Here is a 16,370-nt window from a genome sequence, read left to right on the forward strand (position 1 = left end):
CAACTTGTGGAATGTTACCACACTAGTAACAAATTTTGTATACAAAACCCCAACATACCCACTATAATTGTATTCTTACAAATACTCAATAACTGCTTAATATATAATTAATCATGTGAGGTTTTGTAATAACATTTAACAAAAAGAGGATTACTCACATTGCTGTCTTAGGGTTTTCAGTAAGGATTTCCTGGGAATAATCTATAATTTACACAAATGCACGTGTGTTAGTATAATAACCCATTTTAACCCCCCCCCCCCCCGGAGACGGCATTCCAACGACTACGTCGGGCAGAACCACGACAGCCGTTACGGAACCCTAGATCAATCGGGCAGAGTATCTAATACGTCTCCAGGGGTTATAATACTTACATCGTAGCAGAACCTCGCTATTTAGGGGGGTATTAGACTCGGGTATAATGCCCACTATTTAGAAATTGAGATTGAGAAAAGAAAATTGAACGAAACAGACTGAAGGCTCGATGCCTCCTTATATAGGGCTGAAATCTGACTTTTACGTGGCCCGCGTAAAGGTTAACATAGGCTTACGCGGGCCGCGTCAAACCTTGGTCAACGCGTAGCTTGGCTGGGTCAACACATAGGTCTGCCGGGTGTTGAGCCCGTGGCCGCACCGGGCTTTGCCACATTCTGGGCTTCTCGCGGCCCGCGTGAAGGTTGGGGTGGGTTCTACGCTGCCCGCCTCAACTTAAGTTTCAGATTTTTAATTTATTTTTATGCTATATTGTATTTCGGGCTCGGTTTCACATACGGGGTGTATTTAAAGACATAGATGAATATTTTAAAGTATATTAGGTGTCGGGAAAATAATCGAGGGTGTCAGTTTCTGATTGTTATATCAAAGCTCTATTTCGTATGAAATACTGCTAATGTCATCATCTCGAGCTGTTTTTGTCAAAATTGATCAGGTATTTGTCCGATTTTAAGTCTGAAACTTTCAAGGGTTTGTTAAAACACTATTGCGCGTATAATATGTGAAATTCAAGTCATTTTAACCGTGAAATCAAGTTTAATTTTGAAAAGAAAGTGTAGAAATCAGAATTTGCAGCTGAATTGGTATGAACTCTTCGGCAGCAGTTCGGTACTCAAGCCGGAAAGTTGGAACTCCTTCAAACGAAATCACAAGGCACCTATTATAGGCTGGCCTATTTCGCACGAACAGGTTCACACGAAATCACTTTCATGCGAAATCAGTTTGCTATTTCGTGCGAAATAGCCTTCACACCTATATTTGACATTTTTCTCGAACTACGTGCCCTGATCTATCTATCTAATGCAAGACTCAATACAAGACGAAGTCGACAGACGTATGCACCAACAATCTTTTATCGGGTCTCCTATGTTAGCCAGAGAAGTAGCATACTCTTCGGCCCGTACCAAGTATTCAGTTGGTTTTTCATCACCTTTTCTTTCATGGTGATTCGCAGCAGTTGACTTTTGAGAGTAAATTCACGAGACAAAGAAACTGGTGCATATGCTCATTCCAATGATAACCATACCTCACGAGAAGTTTTGACTTGAACATGTTGAAAAGATTCTCCAGAGACTATGTTGATGATGAACATTCGTACATGTGCATCGTTAGCAACCCTGCATGGAGCATAGCTAGGGTTGACAATGGTGGTAGTTCCAGTTATAACTTTGTCTGACGGACATGGAATAGTGTCGTCCACGTACCCAAGAATATTATGAGAAGCCTGAAAAGGTTCAACTATTTGTTTCAAGTATCCATAGTTTGTAGGTTTTAGGGTCAAACTGTATTTATGTGAGTTATGGATAGCCTTTTCTTGATTTGTAAAGGGTGTGACAACAGCCATGGGTTAGTCGGTTGTGATTTAATAGCAGTTGCGTTGTTGGCCGTAATGATGAAACATAGACAGAACCTAGGTGATCAGTAGTAGGGCTTTGGCTGTGATTTAACAACAATTGGGTTGTTGGCTGTGATTTAACAACAGTTGGGTAACAAAAGTTGGGTGATGAGCAGTAGAGATTCAGCAGAGGCAGAACCTGGATGGTCAGCAGTAGGGTTGTTGCTTATTGGCGGCAGAAGGCAGAAGACAGAACCATAATTTATTGCAACCTGGTTTCGATTTTGTTGGTGGCGGCAATAGGTTTTGTTGGTGGCGCAGTAGATTTGTTATTGGTGCCGTAAAAAATATGAGGTTTTGCATTGATACCAAATCAAACCCTGAATTGTTATTGATTAATGATTTTGATTACAATTTATCTGTGTAAATAGATATTCTAATTATAGTTAATACCCTCAATAATAATATAATTATATCTAAGACACTTAGTTCTAACAACATTACATTTTATTATGTAACTTAACGACCTGAAAATTTTGGACGTAGGGTTATGTAACTTAACGATCTGAAAATTTTGGACGTCGGCTTGATAACCATTCAACCACCCGGTGGCACATACACCACCTAGGTGAAAAAAAGTTCTGGGTTGGCCTCAATCTAGTTTAAACTCACTACATAAATAAGATGAGACTTAACAAAATTTTCCTTTGGAAATAAATAAATAAATAAATACGATGGGATGTATGATCATTAGAAGTCATTATTAGATTATGTTTCCTTTTTGTTTAATAACTAATCCTCTTGATAAAAAAATTATTATTCTCTCTCTTTCTCATTAATAGCTGGATAACGATGCAAACTCTGATCTGTAATTCAGTACTCTCTATTAATGTCCACTTGTAACATATTAAAAAGACAAGCATGCCAAAAATGAATTAAGATAGAACACTATTATAGACTGCGATCCAAACACAAGATCATTTACACGGTCATTTCCCGGAAGCAATTCTTACATTTAGAGACACGGTCATACTTACCCTCAAGACCTCAAAAAGTTGACCCACATATAGTTCCATCCTATAAATATCAACTTAGTCTTTTTAAGTTTATACCATATCTACATTCATCTGAAAGGTTAAGGCTTAGTTCATTGATCTCCAGAAAGAAAGCACAGAAAGAAATCGTGAAGAAATTCAGTAACAAATTAAGGCTCTAAAAACACACAAAGGCGTGTACGTGCATGGATACCATGTTGCATAAGGTTGCTAATTTGGTGTTGGGAGAGAATCATGGGAAAAACAAGACGACAGTTAATGGGAAAGTGGTGTTGATGAAGAAGAACGTGCTCGATTTCAATGACTTGGGTGCGTCGATTCTGGATAGAGCTCATGAGTTGTTTGGAAAACATATCTCAATTCAATTCATTAGTGCAACTCATGCTGATAGCGGATCCTCAGGTTTGTTTTATTTTTTTAGTTATACTTCGGTTTCATATATATATAGAACCATGTATCAGCCGGCAACTAGCCGGACCTTCAGCAGGTACTTTTGGTAGGAAGATGGCACTGAATTTTAAAGTTTTCAAGGTGAGTTACCCCTTAGCTGACTGAGCCAACTTATCCGGCTAAGCCGACACGAGTAACAAGACACATTTTAGTAAAGGTTGTCTGGCTCAGCCAACTAATCCTGCTTAGCAGGCTAAATGGTATCCCACTCTGAAAATTCTAAAATTTAGTGCCCACTTCTGACCGAAATTACCGGTTAAATGCCTGCTAGGGTTCATAAGCACTTTGGGTGGCTTGTTTAGATTTGAAAAATTGAAAAGTGTCGTGTGAAAAGTTTTTGGTCAACTGTGTCTATTGTTTGTAATTTTTACACTACATTTTCAACACAAAAGGGTGTTATATTTCGTAATTTTTACACTAAATTTCCAACACAAAAGGGTGTTATATTATGAAAGGCCTAATGTATACTTTTTAATAACCCTGCCATTCATTACGGTGTAGATGAAATTTCTGGACTCAAATCCTAATGCATTTTTTTCTTCATAAAAGATTGACTTGATCTTCCATATTGACAAATACACCCTAATGCAAATCTTCATTTCAAAGGGGTGCGTGCTTTCATCATTAATCACCTACTCCATTGATGGCTTTGTTACAAAGTCCAATTATTTTACTAGTGTCTTGATGACCAATATAAATCTTTAAATATGATACGTGAGAGAGACATACACCTGCTACTAGTCTAGAACTTTTTGCACATAAATTACCTACTCCTTGTTTTTCAAAGATTATCAGCTATTAGCCTGACGTTTCATAGTTGAATATTAATTCGATAGTTTTGTTTTTGTCTTCATGGTCACTGTTTAAATATTTAATATTGCCTTAATGGTCCTAAAGTATTTTGATATTATATGCAACTAGTCATCTACATGTGAAAACGCTTGACCAAGATGCTTATAAGATGATGACTCTTGTTTCAAGTCTTTGTCCACTAATATATTTAATTTATTGGTATTCAAGTGTTTAATTTTGGTATGCATGTGTATGTAATAAGATACATAGCCACCACCAAGTGGACTTAATTATATCTTCTTTTTAATCATGCTTCCATTAAAAAAAAGGAATTTCTGTTAGAGAGAGGACCACACTTCGACATATATAGAGTAATTGTTATAAAGAATAAAAAGTTTAGTCTCGTGTTAATATGCACGCTAGCTAACAAAGAATATAAATTTTAGAGTCTAGTGAAAACGTTTTGCTTGAAAAATAATAGTATCCTACTAAGGATTCATGTTTTTTTGTTAGCTATATCCTTACGCAGAGGCGTAGCTTTTAAGGGGCCGGGAGGGGCGTCCGACCCCCCGAACTTTTCGCTCAGTAGTGTTATATATGTAGCTTTCGTATAGAAATTTGTGGGTATATACGTTTTCGACCCCCCGGTTTTATAAAAAAAACATTTACTTATATAGAATTTTTAGGTTCGGTGACTTCCGACCCGTCGGTGGAAATTTTCAAGCTTCACCACTGTCCTTACGTCTAGTAATTGATTATGAATGCTTTACTTGAACTTTTGAACCATTTTATCTTTTTGAAGCTACTTTAATATTAGTTGTTCAAATCAGGTGTATTCTTTTATAAATGTTATAAATGAATTAAAATTCTGTGTGACAAATGAAATATAAATTTTGGTTAATATTTAGTTAGTCATTATTTTATCCAATGTGAACTAAATTAAACAATTATGAGACTTTACTATTTCTTAATTAGTGAATTACTTTCTTTACTATTGCCTCATACTCATCACTTATTAGTTACCAAGATTACTAAATGTTTAATTTGCCTCACTAAATTTTAAGAAAATTAAACATATTATTCACAAGTCTAATGAATTAAAAACTTGAGAAACTTGGTTATATTCAGTGAAGTTTTCTCTCTTTTGTACTAAAGTTTATTTTTTAAGTTAACCCCTACACTCTGAGCTGGAAGTTTATGACCTACTATATGAATTTTCTATTACAGAAAAAAGGTTGAGAGGAAAGCTTGGAAAACCAGCAATCTTGGAAGATTGGATTAGCACTGTTAGCCCTCTAATCATTGCTGGGGAATCAACATATGAAGTCACATTTGATTGGGATGAAGAGATTGGACTACCAGGAGGCTTTCTTGTCCAAAATCTTCACCACAGTGAATTTTATCTTATGACACTCACTCTTGAAAATGTTCCTGGTCATGGCAAAGTTCATTTTGTTTGTAACTCATGGGTTTACCCCGCGAAGAACTACACGAAGGATCGCATATTCTTTGCTAATAAGGTACCCTTAACACGAAATTCTGGTTACCTAATTCTTTTTTAAAGAATAATGTTACGTTTATAGTTTTACATACGAGTCATGCAATGCAGGCGTATCTTCCTAGTGAAACACCTGAATTGCTGCGTCCATACATAGAGGAAGAGATGGCAGTACTGAGAGGAAATGGGACAGGAATGCTGGAGGAATGGGACAGGGTTTACGACTACGCATTTTATAATGATTTGGGAGAGCCAGATGATGAGGATAAAGTGCGCCCAGTTATTGGAGGGTCCTCCGAGTACCCTTACCCTCGTAGGGGTAGAACAGGAAGACCACCAACTGAAACAGGTTAGTTTAAGTTACCCGTGGTTTTAAAACCGGACCGGTTAGGTTAGACCAGGTACATGACACATAATTGTGAAACCGGTTAATCTCTTAACATCATGTACATAGTTAGATAGATAGTTAGAATTATTATTAAGTAGCGGTTACAAAGTACGAGGACCAGAAGTGACAAAATGGAAGTTGGAAACTACCCTAATAACCGAATGGGTGTGTCTCTACACACACACCATTTCGAATCGGTGCAAGGCAAAGAACAAAGGGACGCGACTGTTGATCGAGTGGACAATATTCGACGCACCTCTTCAAGATTCAATCTCAACCACATATCCAAGAGACGTGTCCTTTCACGAAGAGACGCAACTATTCACTCGTACCCGTAGAAAACTATAAATAGGGACTTGTAGATTCATTTGTAACATATACTCTCATTCGATTTGTAAACATTCATTTGATTATTACAAGTTATTGTTATTCAAGTTATTCACGCTCATTTAGAGATCAAGATCCAAGTTCGGGCCAACAAATTGGTATCAGAGCATCAGGCTCTAGGCGTGGGAATCGCAAGGCATCGCAGGGAATTCGCGATCAGGTTTCAATTTCGTTTAAATTCGCAAAAGTTTCATTTCAGAATTTTTATTTTCGGTTCTAGGAAAGTCGGTCGAACCGAACGGTTAGGAATCTAGGGTTCGTTTGTTTTTGATTCCGGGGTTTTAGTGCGAATTAGATTGTTTTGGTTATTTGGTTATTACACGATTCGGGTAATCGGGGTTGTTGAGATATATTGAAACCAAAAGAAAGTTTGTTAGAAGTGAAGATTATTCGGCAGGAAGATATGGCAGGATCATCCGGGCAAAGTCCGATAAATGGAAATTCTCTTTCCCAGTTTCAGTGTCCGATTCTGAAACCAACAAACTATACGGTTTGGGCTATTCGTATCAAGACGATTCTTGAAGCGAATGGTTTGTGGGAAACGATTGAACCGGCAGAAAATGCAACGGTAGACACTAAGAAAGATAAGTCTGCCATTGCATATCTGTTTCAAGCAATACCAGAAGACGTTGTATTGCAAGTCGCAAGTTGTAAAACTGCAAAGGAGATTTGGGATAATCTAAAGATTAGACACGTTGGCGTTGATCGGGTACAAAAGGCGCGTATGCACACGCTAATGTCAGAATTTGAATTGTTGCAAATGAGGGATGACGACACTATTGATTCGTTTACCGCAAAGATTAATAGTATCGTTACCCGAGCAACTGAAGTAGGAACGACAATGAGTCAACCGACTCTAGTACGCAAACTCTTAAATGGCGTACCAGATAAGTTTACTCAAATCGTTGCCTCTATGGAACAATACTCCGATCTAGAAACCATGACGCTACAAGAAGCGGTCGGAAGACTAAAGACGTATGAAGAACGTCTCAAGTTAAAGAAAGGAAATCAAGGGGAAAGCCAAGATAGGCTTATGTTTACACATCAGGATAATTCCAGAGGAAGGCAATCTGGAAACCGCGGTCGTGGTAGATTTAACCAGACACGTGGAAATTGGCGAAACAACGGAAATAGGCAAAGTCCCAGAAACGAAGGATCTACATCTAGATCTAGAAATGGAAGTTCTAGAAATTGGAGGAAGTTTGCGAGAACTGACCTAAGTAAGATCCAATGCTTTAAGTGTCAAAAGTTTGGACACTACAAGAAGGACTGTTCTGAGAAAGACGAAGTGCAAGAACATTCAAACCTCGTCGAGGAAGCCGAAGCACCCGTATTGTTAATGACAATACAAGAAGAAAATGTTCAAGAGAAGGCTCTGCTAAACGAGGAACATATAAAACCGACAAGTTATGCCTCAGAAGATAAGAATCTATGGTACTTAGACAACGGGGCAAGCAACCACATGACAGGAGTGCGAAGTCACTTCAAGGAATTAGATGAAACTGTGACAGGGGCAAGTACGATTCGGTGATGGGTCACACGTAGAAATTAAAGACAAAGGTTCAATACTACTGGAATGTCTTAATCAAGAACAAAAGATCGTTTCACAAGTATACTACATTCCAAGTCTGAAGACCAATATATTGAGCCTCGGACAACTTACAGAAATCGGTTGCAAAGGGGTTATGGACGGAGATCTACTTACTATCCGAGATCGAAATAGAAAGCTACTAATGCGAGTCAAGAGAATGAAGAACAGGCTGTACAAAGTCAAACTGAAAATGGGAAAACCAATCTGCTTACTATCAAAGACCGAAGACACAGCATGGTTATGGCACGCAAGGTTAGGCCACTTACACTTCGACGCTATTAAGGAAATGACTCGTAAGAACTTGGTACATGGAGTTCCCCAAATAAGTCATGCTAGTCAAGTCTGTGACGCATGCTTATTAGGAAAGCATAGTAGGGCACCATTTCCAAATCAGGCAAAGTTCAGATCTTTAAAACCTCTGGACTTAGTCTATGGAGATTTGTGTGGTCCTATAACTCCACCAACACATGCTGGGAAGAAGTATATATTCTTACTTGTAGACGACTGTACTCGCTACATGTGGGCGTATTTACTAACTTCCAAGGATCAAGCATTCGAAACATTTAAGGAGTTCAAAGAAAAGGTGAAAAAGGAAGCGCAGACCAAGTTAAAAATGCTAAGGACGGATAGAGGAGGTGAATTCACATCGGCTGAATTCAATAAGTATTGCAAAACCAACGGCATAGCAAGACAGCTTACAGCACCATATTCCCCACAGCAAAATGGAGTAGTAGAAAGGCGAAACAGGACGATGTTATCCACTACTCGCAGTATGCTAAAGGCAATGAACATGCCACAGAACTTTTGGGGTGAAGCAATACGACACGCGATATACGTACTAAACAGGGTTCCAACAAAAGCCCTGGCGAACAAGACACCATATGAAGCATTGAGGGGAAGAAAGCCAAATCTGGAACACTTGAAGGTTTTTGGCTGCACTGCTTACGCTAAGGTACTACCACTTCAACCAAAGAAGTTAGATGATAGAAGTGCACCTATGGTTTACCTTGGAATAGAAGAAGGATCAAAGGCGTACAGATTATATGATCCAGCAAAGAACAAGATATGTGTCAGTAGAGATGTAAAGTTCATGGAAGGTCAACCGTGGAACTGGAATAGTTATATGGAGACGGTAGATTCAGGGAATCCCGAATGGACAAACTTTGTCATTCAAGAAGATGACATACCACCAGAATTAGAAGAAAATGAGCCAAGTAGTCCAGGCGGTAGCGGGCCACAACATGACAATTCAGGAGTAGATCAGACAGAAGAACAAGACTCCTATGTAACCCCGCCAGCACATTCAAACAATCAGAACTCAGCAGGAAATTCAAGCAATTTATCAAGTGGAGGTCCATCCACTTCTGAAAGTGCAACAGAGAGTATTAGCGACACTCCAGTAAGATTAAAAAGTCTCGAAGACCTATATGAAGAAACAGAAGAAATTCAACTAGATCCACATGAATTATTACTCGCTGAAGAAGAACCAAGGAATTACAAGGAAGCATCTAATGACAGAAAATGGATTGAAGCAATGAAGGCTGAATTAGACTCAATAAACAAGAATAACACTTGGAATTTGACGGAGTTGCCAAGAGATCACAAAGCAATAGGTTTAAAGTGGGTATTCAAGACTAAGAAAGATGCAAACGGAAATATTGTCAGACACAAAGCAAGGCTAGTTGCAAAAGGATATGTTCAGCAACACGGAATAGACTTTGACGAAGTCTTTGCACCAGTAGCACGTATGGAAACAGTACGACTAATGTTGGCTTTAGCAGCATATCAAGGTTGGGAGGTACATCATCTAGATGTGAAATCTGCATTCTTACACGGAGACCTCAAAGAGGAAGTCTATGTATCACAACCAGAAGGATTTATAAAGCCAGGAAATGAAGGAAAGGTTTACAGATTATCAAAAGCACTGTATGGATTGAGACAAGCACCAAGAGCTTGGAATACGAAGTTAGATCAAACCCTAAAGTCACTTAACTTCAAGAAGTGTACTTTAGAGAACGCAATCTATACAAGAACAAGTGAAGCTTCTACGCTAATAGTTGGAGTCTACGTTGATGACTTGATAGTCACTGGAACATCAAAGAAGGAGATAGACATCTTCAAATCTTAGATTAAGAACAAATTTGATATGAGCGATCTAGGATTGCTAGCATACTATCTGGGAATAGAAGTAATTCAAACAGGGGGTGAGATAGGCATCAAGCAAACAGGATATATCAACAAGATACTCAAAGACGCAGATATGTTATCCTGCAATGACACGAAGACACCCATGACTCCAGGAACTCAATTAACAAAGACTGAAGAAGGAGATCTAGTAGATGCAACACATTACAGAAGCCTGATAGGTTCTCTCAGGTACTTATTGCATACAAGACCAGATCTATGTTACCCAGTCAGTCTACTTAGTAGATTCATGCAAGAACCAAAAGAACAACACCTGAAAGCAGTAAAGCAAATACTACGTTACATCAAAGGAACTAAAGAGCATGGAATCATCTACAGAAGACAAGGAGGGTGTAAGATCACAGGTTATAGTGACAGTAGTTTTGGAGTTAATACAGACAAAGGAAAAGGAACAACTGGTCTGGTATTCTACTTTGGAGAATCACCTATAACCTGGTGTACACAGAAGCAACAAATAGTGGCACTATCATCATGCGAATCAGAATTCATGGCAGCCACTGCAGCAGCATGTCAAGCACTATGGCTTAAAAGATTGTTAAGTGAAATCACAGGCTGGAAGGAAGAGAAGATAACACTCAGAGTAGATAACGTTTCAGCAATAGCACTTATGAGAAACCCAGTCTTTCACGGAAGAAGCAAGCACATTGACACACGCTATCACTTCATAAGAGAATGCGTGGAAAACGAAGATATCACTGTGGAACACATAAGCGGAGAACTACAACGGGCAGATATACTAACAAAGGCATTAGCAAGGATCAAGTTTGCTACAATGAGGGAACTGCTCGGAATTCAGGACTTAAAGCAACTCATGGATGTTCGAGATTAAGGGGGTGAATGAAACCGGTTAATCTCTTAACATCATGTACATAGTTAGATAGATAGTTAGAATTATTATCAAGTAGCAGTTACAAAGTACGAGGACCAGAAGTGACAAAATGGAAGTTGGAAACTACCCTAATAACCGAATGGGTGTGTCTCTACACACACACCATTTCGAATCGGTGCAAGGCAAAGAACAAAGGGACGCGACTGTTGATCGAGTGGACAATATTCGACGCACCTCTTCAAGATTCAATCTCAACCACATATCCAAGAGACGTGTCCTATCACGAAGAGACGCAACTATTCACTCGTACCCGTAGAAAACTATAAATAGGGACTTGTAGATTCATTTGTAACATATACTCTCATTCGATTTGTAAACATTCATTTGATTATTACAAGTTATTGTTATTCAAGTTATTCACGCTCATTTAGAGATCAAGATCCAAGTTCGGGCCAACAAATTGAACCGGCTAGATAATGCTTGGACTGGATTTCAAACCTTCTTTCCTTCCAATATATCATTTAATACTTTAAAGTCTATATTAGATCCATTTAAGGCTTCATACTTTATTGATATTACAATTAAAAAAGTATTGTTACATTACATTGTGTGTGTGTGTGTGTTTAATCTTTTAATTCAAGTTTAAGATATGCTAAGTATCTTGTTTTTTGTTTTTGCAGATCCAGAAACTGAGAGCAGGCTTTCTCTTATACAGTTTTTGAATATATATGTTCCAAGAGATGAGCGATTCGGACACTTAAGAATGTCTGATTTTCTGGCTCAAGGACTAGAAGCCATCCTTAAATTCCTTCTTCCGGAGTTTGAGGCTCTATTTGATGACACCATTAATGAATTTGACACATTTGAAGATTTCTTGAAGCTTTACAATGGAGGAATCAAGCTTCCAAAAGGTCCATTATTCGACAATCTTCTAGAAAACATTCCAATACAGTTTATTAAAGAACTTCTCCGATCAGATGGTGAAGGACTTCTCAAATACTCAACACCACAGATCATCCGAGGTACCACTGTTAAGACTACATTATTAATTACACATATGTTTTATTTTTTTTTTATGCTTTTACCAAAAATGAAAATTTTATTGAATACTGATTCCAATATATGTTATGGTATTTAATCCAGCTGACTTATCCGCTTGGAGCACTGATGAAGAATTTGCAAGAGAAATGGTTGCTGGGGTCAATCCGGTTTCCATTCAACTACTAAAAGTACACACTTGTGTAACTTGACTAATCTTTTTTTAAGGTTTCCATTCAACTACTAAAAGTACACTTGTGTAATTCAAAATTCAGGTATTCCCTCCAATAAGCAAGCTAGATGTGGAACTCTATGGCAACCAAAACAGCTCAATAAGATCACATCACATTCAGGAACAGCTAGAAGGTCTAGAAGTAAATGAGGTAACTTTTACTGTTTGTTTATAAGGCATAGAGGAAACACCAAATAATATAGATAGATTCTTATTCTTAATTTATATAAAACTGAATATCCAAATCAATTCACGGGGTGCTCTTTTAGGTTATAGGGTGTGGTAATGATCCTTCACGCCAGTGTCATGTCACCCACTTTTAATCCACCATCGAAAACCAGTATCCTAAGGGTGTGGTCATGACCCAAACCACCATCCCTTTATTTATTTTAATTTATCTTTGTCTAAAGAAAAATGAAATGATTTCTTAAAAGATGGAAAGGAGGACAATGGTTGCCATGATTTAATTCATACAAACCATGATGGATCATACAAGAGGTGGTGTAGCCTTCCATTAATAAATAAACATGTAAATTAATACAATTGGTGATTTACGCGTCCCACGGAATTCGGGTCTGACAGTTGGCCACATAACTTTACTAATAGCTTAAGTTATGCTCTTTTTAAGTTGGGCTATTGGATTTTAATAATAATCCTAAGTTTCACCTGTTGCCTGTTGCCCGATAATAATCTCAACTCTAAAAATTTCATCCAACGATCCCAACTTGTAAGAATTTGGCCCAATCGATCCTTTTCAAACTGCCGGTGCACTTAGTTCAATTAGGGAGGCTGTAGATGCACATGAATCTATTGAGGAGGCTAAATTTTTATATGCTATAAAAGGATTAATGAAGGCCAAATTCTTACAAGTTGGGATTGTTGGAGTGAATTTTTAAAGTTGGAATTATTATCGGCAATTAGATGAAACTTAGGATTATTAAAATCCACATAACGGTATTCGGGTTTGAGAGTTTAGACATGTTGTTTCATGTGCCCCTAGCTCTAGCTGGTCTAAGTAAGAGTTCACCATCTTATCAATTTGTCATACAGGCACTAAAAGCAAAGAGGCTATTTATATTGGATCATCATGACGCACTGATGCCATATGTGGAGCGGATTAACGCTACACCTAGCAAGATTTATGCCACAAGAACATTGTTGTTTTTGCAAAATGAAGGAACATTGAAACCAATAGCCATTGAGTTAAGTTTGCCTCATCCAGATGGTTATGAACTTGGTGCTGTTAGCAAAGTGTACACCCCTGCTAAAGATGGAGTGGAAGCTGCAATTTGGCAGTTGGCTAAAGCATATGTAACCGTGAACGATTCTGGAGTTCACCAACTCATCAGCCATTGGTAAATTATAATCAAATCATAAAAAAACCCTCTCTAATAAATTCTCTTTTAACAACTTTGCTAATTTATAATTAAATCATAAAAAACCCCTCTCTAATAAATTCTCTTTTAACAGCTTTTCTAATGAAGATTGTCAACTTCATTCATTGTAGGTTGAACACACATGCTGTTATTGAGCCATTTATTATAGCAACAAACCGGCAACTAAGTGTACTCCATCCGATCAACAAGCTTCTCCATCCTCATTTCCGTGATACAATGAACATCAATGCCACTGCTAGAAATATCTTGATAAATAGTGAAGGAATTCTTGAAAGAAGCTTCTTTCCTGGAAAATATTCAATTGAAATATCCTCCAAGATATACAAGGATTGGGTGTTCCCCAACCAAGCTCTTCCCGTGGATCTTGTATTGAGGTATATGATTCTTCTACTTAGTTTTCAAAGTTTATATGCGAATGTTGCAGAAAGAAAAAAAGTAACAAAAAAGTAATAAAAAACTATGTAATTAATGCAAAAAGTTCTAAAATTGCAGATGCAAATCATTGTTGTAGTTAATATATTCTTACAAGGATAACAATTTAGTAATACATGTTTATATAGGGGAATGGCAATTGAGGACTCAAGCTCTCCTCATGGCCTCCGTTTAATGATTGAAGATTATCCATATGCCGTTGATGGGCTTGAGATATGGTCAGCCATTAAAACATGGGTGGATGATTACTGTAGATTTTATTACAAAACTGATGACATGGTGAAAAATGATACGGAACTTCAGTCATGGTGGAAGGAACTGCGAGAGGAGGGACATGGTGACCTGAAAGATGAGCCATGGTGGCCTAAAATGAACTCCATTCAAGATGTTATTGATAATTGCACCATAATCATATGGGTGGCTTCGGCTCTTCATGCGGCTGTAAACTATGGTCAATTTGCTTATGCGGGTTATCCCCCTAATCGTCCCACGCTAAGTCGTAGGTTTATGCCTGAACCAAACACACCGGAGTATGATGAACTAAAAGACGATCCCAAAAAAGGTTTTCTGAAAACCGTCACTCCTCAACTACAATCACTTTTGAGTGTTTCTTTGATAGAAATATTGTCAAGGCATACATCGGATGAGATCTACCTTGGGCAAAGAGAGTGTCCTGAGTGGACAATGGATGTGGAGCCATTGATGGCGTTTGAAAAGTTTGGCAAGACGTTGAAACAGATTGAGGAAAAAATTGTGAAGATGAACGATGACGGGAGGTTGAAGAACAGGAATGGACTTGCGAAGGTACCATACACATTATTATACCCCAGCAGTGAAGAGGGAATTACCGGAAGGGGTATACCTAATAGTGTGGTGATATGAAACATGTTCATAGCTTATGTTCTTAATGAAGTGTCCTTTTGCATATATCTTACATGTGAATTATGTGAACAGTATGTAACACATTAAACTTTATGTTTTGTAGTCTGTGTTTTAATAAATATAATGTGTGTTTTCTTTAAAATCTTGGAGATGACATGTAATTTGAAATATGAGTGTCTATATGCTTTCTCAACCATTTTACAGAGAATGTAAATGGTCTTAAGTATTCATATTGAATCAACGTGACTGATTGTGAAGGATTAGTTTGGAATAAAAGTTTACTAAAAAGCTGACTAATTACATCAGATGCTTTAATGAATTACTAGTTGGTTTACCCGCCCGGGATAAAATACACGAGTTGTCCATATATCTTTTTCTATTTCTTTGATTCTGGGCAAAAGTCAAAACAAAGTTGCACTGTATTGGGTTGACCTAATAACTTTTTTTACCCAAACAAAGATGCAAAATATTCTCATTCATAAGTAAGCTGGTAAAACATCCCACATCTAGTTATAGCATATTGTTTTCTTTGCGCTACAGTACCGCAAGTGGTGTTATGGCGAGGGGCATATACAATTCGTATACGTAGGCTGCGGGAGCAGACGGAAAATTTAGTGTGCCATCACCTAATTTGGTCATTTTCAATTCGTAGGCTGAGGAAGCAAACAGAGAGTTAAGTGTGCCATCACCTAATTTGGCCATTTTCCAAATGGTTATACAGATGCCACAACTTGCCCAAATAAAGAGTAGCACTGCCATATGTCAAATGACACCAGAACATTTTAAGTTTCTCACGAATCTTGCTGGTAAGGACAATTTTTTTTTTTTTTTTATAGAAAATCAGTGACAAATAAGATTGATAAAAATTATCTTCATTGTAGTAGTAGTAGTATCACTTGAAAATAAAGCTTTCACCTTGAAAAGAAATTCACTGACGTAAATTGAAGGAATTGTTTTAATGCCCCAATTGCTACAATTTGCTTAATGGGTCTGACTAAGAAATCCATTTACATAAGAACCAACAGATCAAATAAGGATATCCAACAGGTGATTAAATACATCAATTTATTTAGGCTGATAGATACTTTAGTCGGACAATTATACCACCAGAATTGTAATTAATGGTGCGAGAAGCACGCGTCTAGAAAACCAGCAAGGTGAGCGAAGTTCTAATCCCTCACATCCAAAGTCTAAGGGTTGTTTAGTAAATTGTTATTAGTTAGTTTAAGTTCGAATTAGATTAGTGTAACAAGTGCGAGGACCAGATGCGACACAATGGAAGTTAATAAACTACATTTAATGAAAAGGCGCCTCTCCTGGAGACACGCATGTTCACATCGACGACTTCAACACAGGAACAAGGAGACA

The 16,370-nt window shown here is 37.8% G+C and overlaps 1 protein-coding gene across 1 annotated transcript; it reads left to right on the plus strand.

Moving 5' to 3' along the window:
• Positions 1-2,774: 2,774 nt before the first annotated feature.
• Positions 2,775-15,144, plus strand: LOC110937517 (probable linoleate 9S-lipoxygenase 5). Its single transcript, XM_022179949.2, has 9 exons — positions 2,775-3,283; positions 5,351-5,643; positions 5,733-5,970; positions 11,702-12,043; positions 12,165-12,250; positions 12,335-12,442; positions 13,342-13,646; positions 13,799-14,062; positions 14,249-15,144. The coding sequence occupies exons 1-9, from the start codon at positions 3,067-3,069 to the stop codon at positions 15,000-15,002; spliced, it is 2,607 nt and encodes an 868-aa protein (XP_022035641.1). The 5' UTR covers positions 2,775-3,066; the 3' UTR covers positions 15,003-15,144.
• The last annotated feature ends 1,226 nt before the right edge of the window (positions 15,145-16,370 follow it).

Source organism: Helianthus annuus, chromosome 11 (assembly GCF_002127325.2).
Source record: "Helianthus annuus cultivar XRQ/B chromosome 11, HanXRQr2.0-SUNRISE, whole genome shotgun sequence".
NCBI lineage: Eukaryota > Viridiplantae > Streptophyta > Magnoliopsida > Asterales > Asteraceae > Helianthus > Helianthus annuus.

Coding starts and splice junctions, on each gene's coding strand:
- LOC110937517 (XM_022179949.2), top strand. CDS start 3,067: ATGGATACCATGTTGCATAAGGTTGCTAATTTGGTGTTGGGAGAGAAT. Junction 3,284..5,350: donor TGCTGATAGCGGATCCTCAG/GTTTGTTTTATT, acceptor TTTCTATTACAG/AAAAAAGGTTGAGAGGAAAG. Junction 12,251..12,334: donor TTTCCATTCAACTACTAAAA/GTACACACTTGT, acceptor TTCAAAATTCAG/GTATTCCCTCCAATAAGCAA.